Source organism: Centrocercus urophasianus, unplaced genomic scaffold (genome assembly GCF_019232065.1).
Source record: "Centrocercus urophasianus isolate 14NV4802_14NV808 unplaced genomic scaffold, USGS_Curo_1.0 seq_13, whole genome shotgun sequence".
NCBI classification, from domain to species: Eukaryota; Metazoa; Chordata; class Aves; order Galliformes; family Phasianidae; genus Centrocercus; species Centrocercus urophasianus.
In genome coordinates this window covers 32,019,992-32,039,897 of record NW_024884475.1, presented here as the reverse complement: position 1 = coordinate 32,039,897, position 19,906 = coordinate 32,019,992, and the positions used below count along the sequence as shown (strand labels likewise).

Below are 19,906 nucleotides of genomic sequence, written 5' to 3'. Positions count from 1 at the left end.
ATCCTTTAAGCTTACCCAGAAACAGAACTTCAGACCATGTGATGGACTGAACATGATTGTGACATTTGTTGATGTTTTGATGAGTAACACAAAGAAAAAACACATCCTTACAGGCCTCTGATCCTGTGCTATGCAATCACAGGAAGTTAGGCCATGCAGTTATTCAGAAAGTTACCCACAAAGAGAATGATCTGGTAGGTAGGGTAAGCCCTGAGTCCACTAGGAAAGTTCTGGCTCCTTTCTAAAAACCAGTAGTTTTGTATTGGTACAAATGACTTCAGGACCATTTCAGTCCTGTCGAACTGTGCAACAGTTTTGTAACACCCTTTGCTAGATTACAATTTACAAGTGTTTGAAAAAAAAGACCTATTTTGCTTCATTCCTCTCGATCAGCTATCCCACCAAATCAATAGCATATGTTCACATAGACACTGGGGAAAAGGGGTGGGTTCTGTGCAAGTTTTGTGAGTTTGGGGGTTGGTCTGGAGCTTGGTTTTCAATGATTCACCATTACGTACTTCAGGCAACATTTAGACATTTTCACTGACTTCATTCTCCACTGACTTGTTTAAAAAAAAAAAAAAAAAAAAAAAAAAAAAAAAAAAAAAAGTCGCATCAGCATGAATTGGGCAAGTCGGTCACCTACGAGCAAAGCAAGAGTAAAGACTGCTTTCCTTACCCGCCCCTACCAAGGCTTTCCGTTCAGGAACGTGCGTGAGCACAACACCCTTTCCCTGGAACTGCTCCGCCGAAGGAGGGCTTCCGTACAGCAGCCTCAGGGACGGGCACTTTCCAGTATAGGTGCGGCAAGAGCTCCCTCTTCTGTCTAACAATAACGTTCGTTAACAATAACGAACGTAAAAGACTGAAGAGGAAAAACAAGCAAGCAAACAAAAGCCCAAACACACAACAGCATTTACCAGGTATTTTTGATCTCACCTGTCCGTGTTCTTTACATTTCCCGTCCCCTGCGGTTACCTGTGTCCTAAAATCCTACTATGCCTGTATTCTCAGGAATTCCACACGTCTTAAAACAAGACTTTCGCTGCAGAAATTAAAACGACTCCCGCGTGGTTCCACCCTGCCTCGCCTAAGAAGCGCAGAACGCGCTGTTAGAGCAGGGGACTCACAGGGTACCAGTCAGCAGCGCAACACTAGGCTTTCGGCGCTGAACAGAAGTCCTCCTGCACCGCCCTAATTGCGGCCGCACCGCGCACGCTTGGTGCCGTTACCTGGAAGCGAATCGCTCGCACGTGGAAAAGCCCCAGAGCAGCTCCGCTCCCAGCACCCCACGCGGCGACGCCGGGCCACAAACAGACTCCAGCCGTGCTCCCCCACCAGGCTACGGCCTGCCCTCAGTCCCGCCCAGCATCGGGGCGGCGCCCGTGGGGCCGATGGCGGCGGGCCGGGCCGTGCGTGCGGGGCGTTGCGGCCGCGCGGTGGTGGCTTAGCGAGCGCCCGGCGGGGCGGGGTGCTGCTCGGCGGGCATGGCCCGAGCCCTGCTGCTTCTGCCCCTGCTGATGGCGGGTGCCTGGGTAGGCCCGCGGTCCCCGGCGGCCTGGAGCCAGGAGGCGCCGCAGACCCCGGACTGGAGGATGACGCTGAAAACCATCCGGAACGGCGTGCACAAGATCGACGTGTACCTCAACGCGGCGCTCGACCTCCTGGGCGGCGAGGACGGCCTCTGCCAGTACAAATGCAGCGACGGTGAGACGAGCGGGAGGGCGAGCGGGGACCCCTCCGGCAGCTGTCTATAGCTCCGAGAGCGGGCTTCGCCGTGCCGCCCTGCCCCGCTCCAGGAGCGGCGGCCTTACCCGCTTCCAGCGGCGTCTGCGGGGAGCCGGCAGCCGGCGGGCCGGCAGGCTGAGCCCGAGCAGCGCCGTGCTTCCTGCCAGGGAGTTGCAAAGGTTAAGCTGAAAACATCAGAGTAGTGTTCTTGATTGCATATAAAGTAACTTAGAGTAAGTTCATTAATTTTTCAAAGAACCTCTGTTTTTTTTTAAATGTAATCCTATGTGTGATGTATTAGTTTCAGATATTCGAGGCTTTTCTTTTTTTAACTTGAAATCTAAAGTAAATATTTGCTCAGGTGCCTTCTCATTGTTTTATTATTTCTTTATTATTATTTATAACGTGCTTAGTTCTTTCAATTTGATAAGAGTTGTAGACATTCAGGTGCTTATATCAGATGTGCAGCTGGTGCTGTCTCAGGCCCATTAGAATGCCTGCGCTGAGTTTTGACAGTGCTAAAAATCTGGAAAAAAAACTTTTTGAAGCACTAGAAACTATCTTTTTCAGGATCAAAGCCCTTTCCTCGCTATGGATATAAGCCTTCACCGCCAAGTGGTTGTGGATCACCTCTATTTGGAGTTCATGTAAGTCCATTTGGGGGTTTCTGTGTGTGTGTGTGGTTTTTCATATGCTGACTTTCCTTGAGCTGGTTGGTGTTTTTCCTCTCACTTTCTAAGGATGAGACAGCACCTGTGTGCTATGTCCCTGCTTTTGTTAGCTCGGGCAATGCTTTGGCAATAATATGTGGGCAAGGAGCTGGGAGGGGATGAGTTGAGACAGACTCGGAAGCCAAAGGGATGTTCCTTACCATGTAACATCACTCTCAGCAATAGAACTGTTGTGGATAGAGAAGGGGCAGAGAGGGAGTGTTTCTGAGGGATAGGCTGGGCATGAGGGGTTGGTGAGTGATTGCTTTTGCATGGCTTATTTTGAGTGGCTTTTCCCTTTTCTGCTCACTTATTAAACTTCTGTCTAGAACTATGCGTTTTCTTGTTTTTGACCTGTCTGTTGTCTACCCTGACCTGTGAGGGGCAGGGGTTAAGCAGGCAACTATGTGGGTATTTGGCTGCTAGCTGGGGTCAAACCAGCACAGCTTAGTGAACAGCAAACGATAGAGATAAGTGAATGACAGCTGCTGATTACTTTAGTTTTTGTTTTCTAACTTTTATACTCTATCATATTCATAGACTCCTTCTTTTCTCTTATACATTACTCATGGTGCATGTGGGATTTTTCCCCACAGTTTGACATTGGTATCCCTTTGATGACAAAGTGCTGCAATCACCACGATAGATGTTATGATACTTGTGGCAATAAAAAAAATGACTGTGATGAGCAGTTTCAGTCCTGCCTCTCCAAAATTTGCAGAGATGTGCAGAAAACACTTGGTATATCAGAGAATGTACAGGGTAAGTCTGATAAATGCCTTTTTTTTTTTTTTTTTTTTTTTTTTTGGCCCCTAAGTTTTACTAAGCTTGTCTGGCAAAGAATCTTTTTGCTGCACAGTAATGCTACATTTCCATAAACTGATGCTGTTGTTGTTCTTTCCTTCTGTATGCAGCCAAGACGCAGCTGAGCAATTACACAGCATAGGAAAATTACCAGAGTTAAAACTAACCTTGAGCTGAAAAAATAAGGCTTCCCTTCTAGGATTATCAAAACACACTATAATTGTTGCATTTGCAGTAGTGTAGCTAAATGCTGACTGTTCTGCTGACTGATTTCTAGAGGTCTACTACATATAAACAGTAGGAAAATACTCAATTGTTTCCTTTTGTGAAATTAAGTATTAAAATAATATATTATTATGGTAGAATACTATCCCTTAATACTATCCCTTAGTGCATATATTTTAGGTGTTTTCCGAACAGTCTATAATCCTGTGATTGCATTTCTTCTGTTTATTGGCCCGCATCTGATCAATACATGACATAACCACACAATTTAGACAGTGGTTCTTTTTCAGTGAAGAGTCCCACTGAAAACAATCAGTTTTTAGAATAAGCCTGTATTTGAACTTCTCAGATTCATGTAACTGCAAAGAGGTCATCATATTTCTGTATTTCTGCTTTGTCAGAACTGGTGAATATTTATTTACTCATTTCTGTTGAGCTCCTATTAAAGGAGCTTTGCATAAATACGGCTGTTTATGAGGGTGGATAGCGATTAGACAAGGGGGAGGTTTAGGTTAGATATTAGGAGGAAGTTTTTCACACAGAGGGCGGTGACATACTGGAACAGGTTTCCCAAGGAAGCTGTGGATGCCCCATCCCTGGAGGCATTTAAGGTCAGGCTAGATGTGACTCTAGGCAGCCTGGTCTGGTGGTTGGTGACCCTGCCCCACGGCAGGGGTTTGAAACTTGATAATCATTGTGGTCCCTTTCAACCCAGGCCATTCTATGGTTCCGTGATAAATTGGGAAAGTAAAAGGTATAACAGTTCTTTCATCTTTCCAAGACTGAGTGATGCTTTTAACACCAACAACATTCCATAGCCAGTGAATCACCTTGAGTGTTGTGACTGGTACATGAAAAATCTTTAATCACAATTTAGCTGATTCTATATCAGTTTATTCTTTTCTTTTGACAGTCTGTTTGCAATGCTCAGAAAAGATTGCTTTTCAAAATCCTTCTCAGTTTGCCAGTCATGCCTATTAGTTTTGTATTCTATCTAAAGAGTACTTCTAACTGAATGTCTCTTTGCTTGCAGCTTGTGAATCAATCGTTCAGCTGTTGTTTGATGCAGTTATACACTTAGGATGTAAGCCATACCTTGACAGCCAGAGAGCTTCATGTATGTGTCGCTATGAGGATAAGACAGATCTCTGAAAGGTGTGAATGTCCAGCAGTTAGGAATGAAGTAAAACAACTGGAATGAAACAAATGTTTTACGCTTCTCAGGCCTGACACAAATGCTCTTTTTAAAAAAAAAAAAGAGACTATCACGAAGTCATCCATAAAAGAGAAGGACCAATTCACGAAGAGTAGGTGCATGAAGACCAGCTTCAGCCCCATCACCCAGATCTTGATGAATTGGCAGGCTGACTTATCAAAGACTCAAAGACAGAGTCAACAGCCAGATGGAAGTCGCCACTGTATTCCAGGTCTACTCGAAGCTCAGCTCTTCGGGGCAGCTCTCCTCATTGCCGACCAGCAGCCAGATGAGTCTGCTGGCTTTGAAGATGGGCAGGATATTGCCCAGATAGAGTCCCTGAAGCTGAGCTCCTCCAGCACCTTCCCTGTCAACTTGGTCTGGAGCAGCTTCTCAAACTCTGCCTTAATCTTATTCATCACCCAGTTTCTGACTGGGGCCATGCCCCTGAGCTTCCTGAAGAGGAAGATGGCATTGAGGAGGTGGCACATCTCATTGCTGGAGGTGGGATCTGGAGAGGGGGTTCTGGCTGCTGTGGTAGCATAGTGCTGGGCTCCAGGCCTGTGGTGAGAGCTGAGGCAGCCAGCACTGATGCCGGCACTTGGCTCTGGGGCTGCCTAGCTGCCTGGTGTATATGAGGCCATCTTCAGCTCTGGCCATTCTGGGAGGCTCCAGCAAAGAAGCAGGTAGCCAGCACCAAGACAGGATGTCATACACCAGCAGCGTCATTGCCTCAAGTGCACCAAGCCTCACAGTTGAGATGTCTCCTGAGGGGAGATCTTATCCCTGCAGCCCTGTGCCACACAGGAGAGCCTGAAAAGCTGTTTGTGCTGCTCACCAGTTATGGGGTAAGATGAATGACTCATAGTCATACTTTGTTTTTAGGCGCGTGCTCAGTTGGCACTCAGCTGCTGAACCAGGTGCCTTCTATCCATTCTTTCAGCCTCCCAGTTTGAGACAGATTTGTGGTCGTTAAACTGTTTTAGAGTGTTACCAGTACTGTCCTTCATTGTCTTTCTGTACAAGGCCAGGCTGAAGGAGGAAGTTGAGAGAAAGAAAGAAGGGTTGGGGGGGGAACACCATCATATGAGTGCTGTCCCTGCGGTGGCAGGAGGGGTTCTGGAGGTTTTCAGGAAATGTGCAGATGCAGCACTTAGGGACATGGTTTAGTGGGCAAGGTGGTGGTGGGTTGATGGTTGGACTAGATGATCTTGGATGTCTTTTCCAACCTTAATGACTTATATTAAACACTGACATGAATGTATTGGTTTGAAAGTCACTACACTATTCTTCCTCGCGTTTAGAAAACAGAAAAAAAAGTGTTAAGTCTTCCTTATCTTTACACTACAAATTGGAAACTGAACTTAGACTCTTCTAGTGTATGTACATTTAGGGTATGCTACTGTAAAACACAAATGCTATTTTCAATTATAAAAAAAAAAAAAAAAAGGAAACTGCATGGGGGGAAATCAGAGGTGCAGAAGGGTTGAATCTCGGATTACTTCTAATATAGGCCAAGTGCTAGGTTTCCACACAGCTGATGTATCTGATAGATAACAATAAGAGAGTTCTGCAGTTAAAATAGCACCTTGAATAGCCCTTCACTTTGAATAGATACCTTCAGATCTCTCTGATGTACTCTGTCCTGTGGTTTGTTTTAAAACAAAGAAAAAAGCCCTAAGCAAGATATATATGTGCACTATATATTTCTAACTGATCCAGTAATTAACTTCTTCAGCACTCTTCAGATAAGTATGTTGATCCTTTTAAGGATTGACTCCTAAAGTGAACAGTTTGTGACCTAAGGATATACTTCTGATTTGACAGAATACTGGAATGTGGTTGTAATGTTACATAAGTTTAGAAAGGATTCAAGTCTTTATTTTTCAAATTAAACAATGCATTGTGTATTATATGTGTAGAAAGGATATATTGTTCAAAGAGGTTGATTTATATTTTTCTCATGGCACAACTTAGCTACTGTATACATCTTTGCTTTCATTTAGTCCATTCTGATTGAAAATTAGAAGATTCCACAGGTAGGGTCAGTGAGCCCAAGAAACCTTTTTATTTAAAATGCCCTCTGTGATGCTGATAGAAATTTGAGCCTTTATTTCTGTCACCTTTTCCCATGACCTCTGTGAGGCTGACAGACATCTGAGCCTTTATTTCTGTCATCTCTTCCATACTGCTCTAGCTGAAATCATCTGATGTCTGAATTATTTGGGGTTTGCCCTCTGTACTGATTTTCTGTTGCTAGTCTCCAGTTGTCAGACCTCAGTTGACTTTTGCATTGAGTCATGTCCTGCTGCCATGATTTGCCTTAGAAATCCACAGAATATGACTGAAAATCAAAGTACTGCATCCATGAGCAGGGAAAATAAACTATGCAGAAAGTTTAAAGTTCACTTAACTCACAGATTGCAATGCCATTTCTCTTCTGGAAGTATTTTTATATGTTTTTGCTTTACTATTTTTTTGTGGTATTTTTTTTTTCACTGAAGCTTATGGTACATGACACAATATAAGTGTCTTATACAATAAAATTCCTGCCAAAGTACCTTGGCCATGCTTCCTGATTTTATTTTCCTACTTGTGGGTATTAAATAACACGGCAGGACACGGCTGCCAAGTTTTACAAAACTATGTCTGAACAACTTGTGGTGCCTTTAAATACAAGGAGATTTTGTCACAGAATTGAAGTGGCTCTGTAGTACCCTGATTGTTTAAAATTAAAACATTGATGCAGTGAGTCCAACATAATGTCATAATTTAGTTAGGTAATTCAAGTAAAAGTGAGCTTCAATTATATGCTTAAATGGACATAGAAGAAAAATTTTCACTGTTGGAAAGCACTGTGTTTTGTTCCTTAATGTATTTACCTGTAAATGCACTGTGAAAACATTTCATAGCTTCCCTCAAACCATTTTTAATACTAAAAAGAGCCTTAATGCTGCTAAATAATACAAATGACACTTTGGTAGTTGTGGAAGCATTTATCTTCTTCCAGAGAGCCTTTGACTAAGTTTTGTCCGTTGCATGAATTCTTGCTTGTAGTTCCCTGCAAATTATACCAAACACACCTTACAATGCTAAATCCTAAACTACGATCCTAAAATGAATCAGGGACATTGCACTGTGCATTAGCAGTGTCATTTAACACACTGAGACCTAAGCTACCTGCTTAGGGCTACATAACAGATTGCTGCTACAGAGCCCCAGGCTGGGCTCTGCGCTTGCTCCTTCATACAGAATTACTGCAGCCAAAAAGTGTAAGGGGCAGCTCCAATAGCAGCTGAGAGAACTACAATTTGCAATAAATAAATAAATCTGGCTAGTAAGAATCTGATTTACAGCATGAGAAAGGCGCTGAAGTCTAGTAGTTGTATCTTGTTTTGTCTGAATAAACAAAAAGAATTTAAACAATTTTATCTTGATCTCGCTGGCTGCTAGTGGGTTCAGGACAGCGAGTCCAAACATGGGAAAAACATATTTCTCACTGAAGGCAGTGAGAAATACTCATTGATCCATCACCCAAAAGGAAGCCACCGTGTCCAAAATTCCTTATTTGTAAACAAACATGTAAAACAAGTCAGACTGGATAAAATACTGAAAATCCCTATCTAGAGCCACCCCCTCTTGTGCCTATAGCAGTGCTGCTCTCTGAGAGCTGCCTCACACGTCAGTATGCCCCAGAGCTCACCAAGCAATGGGCCAGATACACAGTTCAGACCCGTCCTCGTTACAGACCTGCAGAGCTTAGGTACAGAAGGATGGGTTTGGGCACTGACTTCCGTTTATACATGATACAGAATCATAGAATCACCAAGGTTGGAAAAGACCTCCAAGATCATTCAGTCCAACCATCCACCTACCACCAACGCTTCCCCACTAAACCATGTCCCTCAGTACGACATCTACACAGTTCATGAACACCTCCAGTGACAGTGACTCAACCACCTCCCTCGACAGTCCATTCCAGCACCTAACCACATTTTCAGGGAAGAAATTTTTTTTAACCATAACAACATTCAACCTGAATCTTGCCTGGCACAACTTGAGGACGTTCCCTCTCACCCCATTCCTAGTTATGCAGGAGAAGCAGCTAACCCTCACATCACCACAACCTCTTTTTCAGGTAGTTGTAGAGAGTAATAAAGTCTCCCCTGAGCCTCCTCCAGACTGAACAATCCAAGTTCCCTTAGCTGCTTCCCGTAACACCTATGCTCCAGACCCATCACAGCTTCAGTGCCATTTTCTGGATACACTCCATGACCTTACTATCTTGTATTGAGGGGTCCAAAACTGAACACAGTACTTGAGGTGCAGCCTCACCAGTGCTGAGAACAGAGAGAGAATCATCTTCCTGCTTCTGCTGGCAATGCTATTTCTGATACAAGCCACTGGCCTTCTTCTCCACCTGGGCACACTGCTGGGTCATGCTGAGTCAAGCGCTGATCAACACCCTCGGGTCCATTTCTCCTACAGCCTTCCAGCCACTCTGCCCCAAGCCTGAAGCGCTGCCTGGGGCTGTTGCAACCAAAGTGACGCTGACCGGATACTTGGTCTTGTTGAATTTCATCCCAGTTACCTCAGCCCTGCAATCCACTGTACTTTGTAGAGCCTTCTTACCCCCAGGCAGACTGACACTTACTCCCAGCTTGGTGTCATCTGCAAACTTACTGTGGGTGCATAGGTCATCAGTCAAGATACTGACCAGGACGGGCCCCAATGTCGACCCCTGGGGGACACCACTCTTGACAGCTGGATTCAACTCCATTCACCACCACTCTGCGGGCTCTGCCCTCCACTCAGTTCTTTACCCAGAGCAAAGAGAGTACCTGTCCAAGCCACAGGCTGCCAGCTTCTCCAGGAGAATACTGCTGGAGAGTGCCAAAGGCTTTGCTAAAGTCTGAGGAGACTAAGTCGACAGTCTTTCCCTCATCCACCTCATCATCAATCATAGAAGAACATGTTGATCAAACAGTACCTGCCTTCTGTGAACCCATGCTGGTCAGGCCTCATCCCCGTTGTCTTGCACACGCTGCGTGATCTCATCAAGGTGATCTGCTCCATAACCTTTCCTGGCACCGAGGTCAAGCTGGCAGGCTCGTAGTTCCTCAGATCTCTTAAGGACCCTTCCTGTAGCTGGGAGTCACATTGGCAAGCCACCAGTGCTCTGGGAGCTCTTCGGTTGACCATGAAAAGGCGAGGCTGCCCACACACAAGGCCATTCTCTGGGTGCTCTCCCCAGCACCTGAGCTCTGGTCACAGGCTCACCAAAGAGTACTCATGCAGTAACAGACCGAGGTTGCAAATCTGCGAGCTTTCAACTCTGTCAGGCCTTCACTCGCGAATGTGGTTCACAGAAGCCTTACAGCAGGGGAAACCGTGCACGCCTGTGCCGCCTGGCAGAGCCCCGAGCCTCGCCTGAGCAGCACCGCAGCGCCTCACCGGTAGCAAGGCGCCGCCACTCCGGCGCTGGCCCAAGCGAAAGCGCTTCTTTGAGCGCCCTCGGGGCGCGTTGGGACGGCCCGCGGCCTGCGCTGCTCCCGCCCCGTTTCCTCCGGAGGCAGCGTGGAGGAGGCGGGCCGGGCCGGCACAAGGCGGGCGCGGAGCCGGGCTCTCGACATGTCGGGCGCGGAGCGGCGGCGGGCGGCAGGTAGGCGGGCGGCTGTTAGCGGCCGGCACGCTCCCTGCCCCACGGGTCTCTGCGGGCTGAGGGCAGCGGCGAGAGGGAGCCCCGGGCCAGTCCCGGGGAGCGGGGCCGCTGTTGCGCTCTGAGGGGGGGAGCTTGGCCTCCTCCGCCTGCGAAACAAAAGAGTGGGGGGTGGGGGAAGAGGCGGAAACACCGATTTGCATGGGGACCCGGAACGAAAGTACTGGAACTCCAGGTTACTGCTGGAGATAATTGTGCTGTCGGTGCAGGGGCGGGAGGGAGCGCAGATGTGGCTGTCGTGGCTGAAACCCTGTCGCTGGGAGGCGCCGGCACCGCTGCGGTCGGTGTTCTTACCGTAAAGCTGATAGATGACTCGGAACCTGCCGCCAAAGCGCCAGGTAGTTCAAAATGTAACTACTGCAAGCATAAACGAAATTTATAGTCAGTGTTCACTTTCAGAGATGAACCATATACTGACAGACTTCTGAAATCTGGACTGCTAAGGTGCAGATGTTGACACTTGTAATTTAACTGAGGTGAAACTAGAATGCTTGACATGGTAGAAGCCACGTGCAGGCCGAGCAGCTGCAGCACACGTGGGCTTGGACCCCTCAGGCTGAAGGGTCCGACGTTTTCTTCTGTGTTGCCCCTTCGTTGAGAGTACCCCCAGTGTCCAGGCACTCAAAGAGGCACTAACATCATCTGACATTGAATGTTTTCAATTTGTAACCCCTGGCATTCTCTTTTTCAAGCAAGCCTGGCTTCGGTAAAGTGTACTATTTTCCTTGGTGGTAGTTGTATGTTTTTGTTCCCCAGGATGCTGTTAGGCATACACGTGCGTTTCTTGTGCTGTTGGTATTTTCTAAGTATCATGTCCTTTGGCCTATTAGAAATGTTATGAGATTAAAATACATCCAAAGAACACGTAGCCAGATCTCACTGTGTAGCTCAGTGCATAGCTGAGTTTTAATTTCTTTAAAACAATCCATCTTCACAAGATAAAAGACAATTCCCCCTTTGAGAACAGTCAATTCTTAGCCTGTGTAAAACAAGCAGGCAGTTTGTCATACACCACTTTTTTTGTTTGTTTACCTGAATGAAGCTACTGTGGAAGTGAAAAGCTCAAGGCTGGAAACATGCTAAACAGATTTAAAAGAACAAGTAAAACATCTTTCCCAGGTCTCCCTTGGCTCAGGCATTCCATAGTTTTTGTATCTACATGACAGCGTATTCTGTACAAAAGTCTTACTTTAACCTTTTAAAAGTCTGCTGAAGGTTTTGGAAGTGTTTCCTTCCTCCCCCTCTCTTTTAAGTTGAGGCAAAAGTATCAGATAGATCTCAGGTACACAAGCAAAAAGTGTAAATTTAAACATACAGATCTCTGGCTCATATTATAAACAAAATCACAGGCACAAGTTTTGCCACTACATTCTGTCTGCGCTCATTTTCAACACTTCTGTCCTTAGTCTGACCTGCATGTTGTTTTATGCAAACTGAAATAGCTTTTTATCCATCACAAGAGGTCACAAGTGATACTTGCAGGACACAAGGCTTGAAAGCATGATCAGTATTTACAGATGGGAAGTTTGTGTGTAAATAGCAACACTTTAAAGGGTATGACTTCCTTTAAGCTGTCTCTCAGTCTCCCTTGCTAAGTTCAACATAAAGGCTTGTAAAGTCAGCTCTAGAGCTCCAAGCTTACTCTAGTGTCTTTATGAACATCTCAGTCAATACATACATGCTAATTCATTTTGCTAAAGGCTTTAGTCAGAAGTGAAAAACAAGGACAAAAACTAGGAAAATCATATATACAAAATAATTTTTAAAATATATGTATATGTGACCATGTCTTTTGTTTTGATTGCAGGCCGTGTCCAGTTGGACAGCAAACCTACACCAACCACTACAGGTACAATACAGCATATAGTTTTCATAATGTGGTTGTTAGTCTCTAGTGATAGTAGTAGAATGATATGATAAGAAGATGATATGATAAGAAGAGCCCATGGAGATGTTTAAGAAAAAAGATCTAGGTATTTTGGCCTGGCCATCTGCCAAACCTTCAGTTTTGCACCCTCCCAAGATATGCAGATTCCCAGTTGTTTCCGCAATGTTACCTTCATGTGCATTCTGTTACTGGTGATAATTTAGCAGAAGGTATAAATCTTGCATAATTTCATATGGTTATACTACCTTCTGAGCTCTGCTGAGGCTGCACCTTGAGTGCTGTGTTCAGTTTTGGGCTCCTCGTTACAAGAAAAACATTGAGACCATGGAGTGTGTCCAGAGAAGCTGTAAGAGTGCAGGTGTTTTGGGGAGGGGCTAAGGGAACTGGAATTGCTCAGTCTCGAAAAGAGGAAACTCAGGGGAGACCCTATCACTCTCTAAAACTAAAAAGAGGTTGTGGTGAGGCAGGGGTCATACTCTCTCCTGCTTAACTAGTAATAGGATGAGAGGGAATGGACTCAAGCTGCACCAGGGGAGGTTCAGGTTCAGGTTAGGAAAACTTTCTTCTCCAAAAGAGCAGCCAGGTGCTGGAACAGGCTGTCCAGGGAGGTGGTTGAGTCACTGTTCCTGGAGGTGATCAAAAAACATTTAGATGTGGTACTAAGGGACATGGTTTAGTAGGGGAGTATTGGTGGTAGGTAGGCAGTTGGACTGGATAATCTTGGAGATCTTTTCCAACCTTGGTGATTTTATGATTCTGTGATTCATAAGCTGCACCCAACCTCAGAGATTGCTCAGTTTTGCATTAGCAGCGCTACTGAAATAAAAAAAAAAAAAAAGTATTTTTAGATAATGTAAACTCCTAATTATTGAGCCAAAGAGACTGTTTAAATATAGACTGTTAACTCCTTATGTATTCCAAGATCATGATTTATGTATTTAAGTAGCTACAGATAGCTAGCTAAATAAAAAATGTGCACATCTTGACCACCTAAAATTCATATTGCTAGAATCAAAATTCTAAGAACAGCCTCCAAATGTTTGGAGTACAAATGCTAATGAAGTTGTTAAACTGCATGCCTACTTAGCTGATGTGTGAATGAGTTCAATTTGGTTCATCTTTCACACTAATAGCTAAACTTTACGGTTGGATGCACAAGTTCAAACTTTTCCCTTTAAAGGTTTGTTGGCTAAATCACTTTTTTCTCTCTAACAGATGGAAATCAGAACATCACAGAAGTGGATGCATTTGATATAAGGTATGATTCTGATGGCAACGATGGAGAGATGGCCTGCTGCGGTCAGTTGACATTTTCCTGGCTTTCGTTAGGAATGCAACTGGATTACTCAGTCAACCTCACCCATTTACACAACACGTTTTTAGTTTTAGCAACATCAGGTTTAGAACTATCCTTCTTATGATGAAGGCATGCAGAAGGGATTCTTAGGAGTACATTCATGTTATGTTAAGCAATGTGCAGAGAGAATGACAAAAATACCATCACAATCTATGCACAGTTGGGCAAAACAGTAGTGTGTAACACAAGAATATAGTCCTCTATAGAGAGAGTGTAGAGATAATGAGGTAGTGGTTCCATTAATTTTTCTTGCTCCATTATGCAACATTGTGTAGCCCTGGAAAAGGTAAACTCTCTGTCTGGTAGCTTTCTTTGCCTTGTTTGCTCAGTGAATACAGCTGAGCAGAGGAAGAATTATGTAGGAGACCATCCTTTAATGGTCCTTTCATGGATCCAAGGATATAAGCCACATATAAACCCAAAGGAACAAAAATCACCAGAATCTGAACAAGCTCTGGCACTGACACAGGTGAAATATCAGTCATAATTAAACAGCTAAAGTTGAGCATTTTTGCATTTTATCATGTTAAGTACTCCAAGTGGGGAGAGTGTGATAAAGCATCCCACTTATTCGTCTGACCAGTTTTCCATCTAGCACTTCAGAAATCCCCAGGTGGGGATCAGCTGTCCAGAATTCCTGCTCCTTGTTTGAATTCTGCAGGCATTATGAACAGATGTTTTAAGGAGCTGCTCATAGTAAAGTGGAGCAGCACAAATACTTAATGAAACATTTTGGTTGCTTTGTAGTGAAATGAAAACATGAAAACACATTTTGGAGTAAACTGTAATCTTTAAGTAACTTCTGCAAGTGAGTATTCTGAACTTTTTCTAGGAATTGCACCAATACTGAGCATTCTGCAGCAGGAAAAGAAAACAAAACAGTAACATGGCAAATACAGCAGCTCTGCCTACGGACAGTTCTAGGGCAGCATGACCTGGACTGTCATTCTGTAAACCTACAGCACGGGCCTTTTCTGTTGTGAGGAACTATCATCAGAAATATTTTAGCCTCTGTTCCCTGCACTGATGCCTCTATCAACTGAAGCAGCACGATTTGTCTCCCTAGATACAGCCATGCCAAAGCCTGGAGAGAACCCTTTGGGTCTAAGTGTACAGATCACAGCGTGTTAATGCAGACCTCTGTGCTGTGTTTGCTTATAACACAATAAAAGAAACAGAATGCTACTCCAAACATACAAATGCTCTACACATTTGTTGCCTTGATATTTAAAATTTCTCTACTTAGGAGCTGGGTCGGCCATTTGTGCTCTTGCCGATAGACCCTTGGTTGTAGGGCTCTGTTGGTTGGTTGCTAAACACCAGTCAACAGTTGTACCATCATAGCTTTCATTTTAATCTGTAAATAATACAAACTTCTTGACTTCTCATAAACAGTATGTATACTACCTCATCAACCAGTATATGGAATATAGGCTGCTGTTTATGATGTGACACTCAGCTCAATTAGAAGAACTGGAAGCAAATTTCACACAGTTAAACTTCCAAATAAATACATATGCACCATATAACTCTGCTAAAATAATATTTAGCTAAACATGTAACATGGAGAATTGGAGCCAAATCTGAAATGCACTTCTATCTGCCTCAATGTGTTATTAATGTGACAGCCTCCTGGAAACAGAAAATACAAATATAGAGAAACCGTTCAACGCTCCCTGACAGATCCTTGTCCCCAGCCTAAGCGTGGTTTTACTGAACTGTTTAACATGTCCAAGCTTTCAAAAAATACTTAATGATTTAGGTTCTTTCTAAAATATCACACATTTGAAGGTCTTCTGAAATTGGATTCTCAGTCTCTAGTCAATTACAACAGTCTCAGCTAGTAGGAATACAGGAAAGGAATTCAATTAGCAACTAACTCATCAAGAAAGTTTTCTATCTCTGGCAACAGACAAACGTTTGACCCTGCAGAGCAGTACAAAATGAACCATCAGAGAAGAGGAGTTGCGTTAATCTTCAATCACGAGCACTTTTTTTGGCATTTAAGGCTGCCAGATAGACGTGGGACTTTGGCAGACAGAAACAATCTGAAACGCAGGTAAGAAACTTGGTTTCTCCCCCAAAGCTTAAAAAAATCTGAACTTCAGAAATTGATCTCAAATAAGCAGCTACCTAGATCTTACGTTTAAGTACAGAAGAAAATATTTTGCAAACATAAGCATCTGTGCAATCTCGACAAAGAAAGACATAATTAAAAAAACTTCAGGGGACATTCCTGTATGTCACAGAAACTGCTGGCACAAGTCATACAAGTGCAGCAAGTCCAGACCTCTCTTAGGCCAAAGTCTTCAAAGTAACTTGAATTAGATACTACATATGCACTGGACACCAGTTCAAGTCCAATACCATTTTGAGTTATTTTCATAAACAATGCATAAACATGAATATTAACTGTCTCACAGTGAAAGCAATTGAGTTGGTAGTAATCGATACATAATTTGAGAAAATGTTTTTACTAATATGTTTGTGTGTTAACAATAGTTTGACAGACCTTGGATTTGAAGTCAGAATTTTTGACGATCTGAAAGCAGAAGATGTGCTCCAGAAAGTTTATGAAGGTAGGAGACCATATATTAGTTATGTCTAACTACTGATAGCAGAATTTCTAGACTTATGTTTTCCGTTCTCTATGCTCAGCTAACTTAAAATCTTTAATTTTCGTCCACACTGTTCAACATAAAAAGGGTTTAAGGGTTAAACTTCAGATTTTTTTTTTTATTGCAATGTAAGGAAATCTGTGCTGAGAGCTAATGAAGTTGCTGAAAGAAGTTAGCATTCAGCTGGGAGAAGTTAGTAAAATTCTTTTCTTTTTTTACTTTCAGTGGCTTGAGCCATACTTTATCACTGTGCCTTCAGATCTCTGCAGTCTTACGCTATTTGAAAATACAGTTCACTTGAAAAATAACTGATCTGAGATGAAATTATATGATACAAATGTGCCATGTTTTTTTGAAAGCGAAGATCACTGTTTAGTTATCTAAAGCGCACTTGATATTTCAGCCTCTCTGGATGACTACAGCAATGCTGACTGCTTTGTTTGTGTGTTCTTGAGTCATGGTGAGAACGATCATGTCTACGCATATGATGCCCAAATCAAAATTGAGACGATCACAAACATGTTCAGAGGAGATAAGTGCCAGAGTCTGGTAGGAAAGCCGAAGATATTTATAATTCAGGTAAGATGTTGTCAGTGTACATTTAATGGCAGAGAAGAAAGTATCACTAGTTTTTGGAGAAATTTGTGCACAGCTTCAGCTCAGTTCCTCCCATTCATACCTCTCATCCATAGGTTAGGCTGAAATAAGTTATCTAATTTTCTTACATTCACTGTTTTCCACCAGGCAAGTTCCTTCACTTGATCATTGAATGACTTGATTATGTTTCTTGTTTTTGTTGTTGTTGTTTTTATTTCTTTCCACGACCAATGCTCATCATACAATTTTTAAGGTTGGAAAAGACCTCTAGTCCATCTGTTTAATTGGCATCTCTAAAAAAAATAAAGTATCATATTAAGGCTTTATTGTCACAAAAATACTGATGGTGCTAAGCAGTCAAACAAAACATATACAGTAACTTCCTATTTCACTCCTTGATTCAAAGGATAATGCAAGCTGGAAAGAATCCCAGGTCTGTGTCCAGCTTCTTGTTCGAAGCAGTCGGATATGGGGTCAATCCAAATTTGTAAGGACATCGTCATGAGAAACCTGCTTTAGCTGACCCTGAGTTTTTATTGGATTTCATCACCAATATTTTAATTGATAGAAAACTACATGGATCTTTATGAATCTACAATTATTGTAGATCTACAATTATTGTAATCTACAATTTATTTATGAATCTACAATTATTGTATGTTAGTGTAGAATGCAACAGGAGTCCCCTCTGTTTAAAAGTATCGTGGTAACACAGATCAACTTCACAGAGCTGAAAACATAATCATTCTTCTCTCCCCAACAGGCATGTCGAGGTGATAAACATGATGACCCAGTTCTCGTTCAGGATTTAGTAGACAGCAAAGATGAAACCACTATTAACCAGACTGAAGTGGATGCAGCTGGCGTCTATACCCTGCCAGCTGGTGCAGACTTTATTATGTGCTATTCTGTGGCACAAGGTAGAATTCTATTTCATGTCTGTGTGTCTGATATTTCACTCTAACAAGCTTGAACACTTCCTCATTTTGCAGTCAAAATAATGAGTACAGTTCCGCATCATCTGTTTTGCTCCCTGTTAAGTGACATCTGGGAAGGAGCCCCATATGTTAGGAAAAAAGTAAAAACAACTAAAAACAAATATTCAAAATTGCAGTTAATTTGCCAAACAGAATCATTCTCTTTATAATTTTATTGCTGAGCTGTGTGCTAACAGCAGGCATTCCCCTTTTCTCCTAGACTGTAGTATTCTAGAGGCTTATATATTCCCCCATACTATGCGGCTGTACTTCGCAGTCCATCATCTGTCTTGTCCTCAGTCTCATCTGCTGCCATGCAAATTGCAGATACAGTCCTGTGGACAATATGCTACCAGTTCCTAAACTGTATTCCTTTTGGCTAGACTGAGTAAGTGATATCAAAATCCTTCTGTCATTTCCAGTGAGACTGGATAACTTGACATGGTAAGATTTACATTCAGTAGTAATTCCATTAGGTGAAGCTAACCAGGATTTACTGTCGTGAATGTTTTTCAGTGGGAGTGGCTACTTGCAACTGAGTATAATTTTATTTTCCTGTTCTACAATAGGTTACTTTTCTCACCGTGAAACTGTGAACGGCTCCTGGTACATTCAAGATTTGTGTGAGGCTCTCAGGAAGCACGGCTCTTCCTTGGAGTTCACAGAACTCCTTACTGTCGTTAACCGAAAAGTTTCTCATCGCAAAGTGGATATGTGCAGAGATATAAATGCTATAGGAAAAAAACAGATTCCTTGTTTTGCTTCAATGTTGACGAAAAAATTGTATTTCCACCCAAAATCTAAGTAGGTTGCTACTTAATAATGACATTCTTTAATGCTCACTGCAGAAGTGAGAAAACTACCATCTTAGATCAGGAGATTAATACTCTAAGATTATATACAAAAACACTGGGATCAAACCTTATAGTTTGTATATGCAATAGTTTCAAAAATCTTAAGGCAAATTTAAAGCTAATATTGCAGCTCTGTTCATCTCAGGGAATTTGGAAGAAGTTTACTGGTGCTAGATTAGTAACAGGTGCTCAGATTTTATTGAAATTAACTTTTAAGGAAAAAGAAAAATTTTTGGTCAATTTATCTGTTTAGTTATGGCACACTTTTTACTATTTCCAAAACTTTTTAAACACTGTATTAGGTTAGCTTCTCTTGCTCCAAGAGTACGGTTTACAGGAAATATACTTGCAAGGCATCTTTTTATATCTGTGTACAACAGTATCTACCATCTAATTTTTATGCATTTATTGAGGGTGGGTGGTTTTTTTTCCTCTCAACACTAAAAACGTACTTAATTCCTTGAGTACAGTTATAGTTCTAATGCACATAAAGGACTTCTTGTGCTGGCGCATAATTTTCATTTGTGGCACAATTAAAGCTTATGGTGCTTTGCATCCTCAGAGGGAAAGAAAGCAGTAGTGAAATAAGGCAGCAAATATCTTGCTTTGGAAAAGCATGATTTTGGGTACAAACACGCTCTTTGACAGGGGTAAGCTTATCTGCTACACATCACTAAAGCAAATGATTTATATGGTTCAAGTTCACTTGCCACTCTTCTAGGTATCTTTAGGCAGCTCTGCAATATACAACATAAGCAAACCTTGGCACTTCAGAGGTATTGGTGTTGGACCAGACTCTGCCTCCTCTGGGCTCCAGAGATCAGCTGTGCACTGTCATTTTGTATACAGAACTGATAGTATACTTGTCATCATAGGATGTTTCAGGTTGCTACTACTGTAGCATTAGTAATTGCAATTCTTAATAGAAACAATTTTTAAAAAAATTAGTTTTTACATTATTGGTATGTAATGCTTAACTCTGGTAGACAGTGGAGAACTCACACTAAGGAAAGTTAATTCACTTTTCTGGGTAAAAAATAATTGACTTACTGGCTCTACTTTAGTTATATCCTTTCATATATTGTGTTCTGAGTCACGGATATTAAGTCTTAATATGGCTACTTTGAAGCTTTGAGTAAATCATGTATTTGTGAATGTTTTTGTAAGTTCTTTCAATAAAATGCAACAATTTTACAGTAAAATGAGTTTGATGTATGTGCTATTTTTTGAGAAA

At 42.6% G+C, this 19,906-nt stretch overlaps 1 protein-coding gene across 3 annotated transcripts; it reads left to right on the top strand.

The window, feature by feature from the left end:
* The first annotated feature begins 1,451 nt into the window (after window positions 1-1,451).
* Window positions 1,452-19,874, top strand: LOC122156582 (group XIIA secretory phospholipase A2-like). 3 transcript variants are annotated; one of them, XM_042811401.1, is made up of 10 exons: window positions 1,452-1,707; window positions 2,299-2,375; window positions 3,035-3,200; window positions 12,189-12,230; window positions 13,485-13,527; window positions 15,539-15,685; window positions 16,129-16,205; window positions 16,648-16,823; window positions 17,605-17,761; window positions 18,388-19,874. In XM_042811401.1, the coding sequence occupies exons 1-10, from the start codon at window positions 1,488-1,490 to the stop codon at window positions 18,624-18,626; spliced, it is 1,344 nt and encodes a 447-aa protein (XP_042667335.1). In that variant the 5' UTR covers window positions 1,452-1,487; the 3' UTR covers window positions 18,627-19,874. The 3 variants fall into 3 exon arrangements, with proteins under 3 accessions (XP_042667335.1, XP_042667337.1, XP_042667336.1); XM_042811402.1 differs by lacking the exons at window positions 1,452-1,707; window positions 2,299-2,375; window positions 3,035-3,200 and adding an exon at window positions 10,258-10,324; XM_042811403.1 differs by lacking the exons at window positions 12,189-12,230; window positions 13,485-13,527; window positions 15,539-15,685; ... (2 more) ...; window positions 17,605-17,761; window positions 18,388-19,874 and adding an exon at window positions 4,501-7,222.
* Window positions 19,875-19,906: the final 32 nt, after the last annotated feature.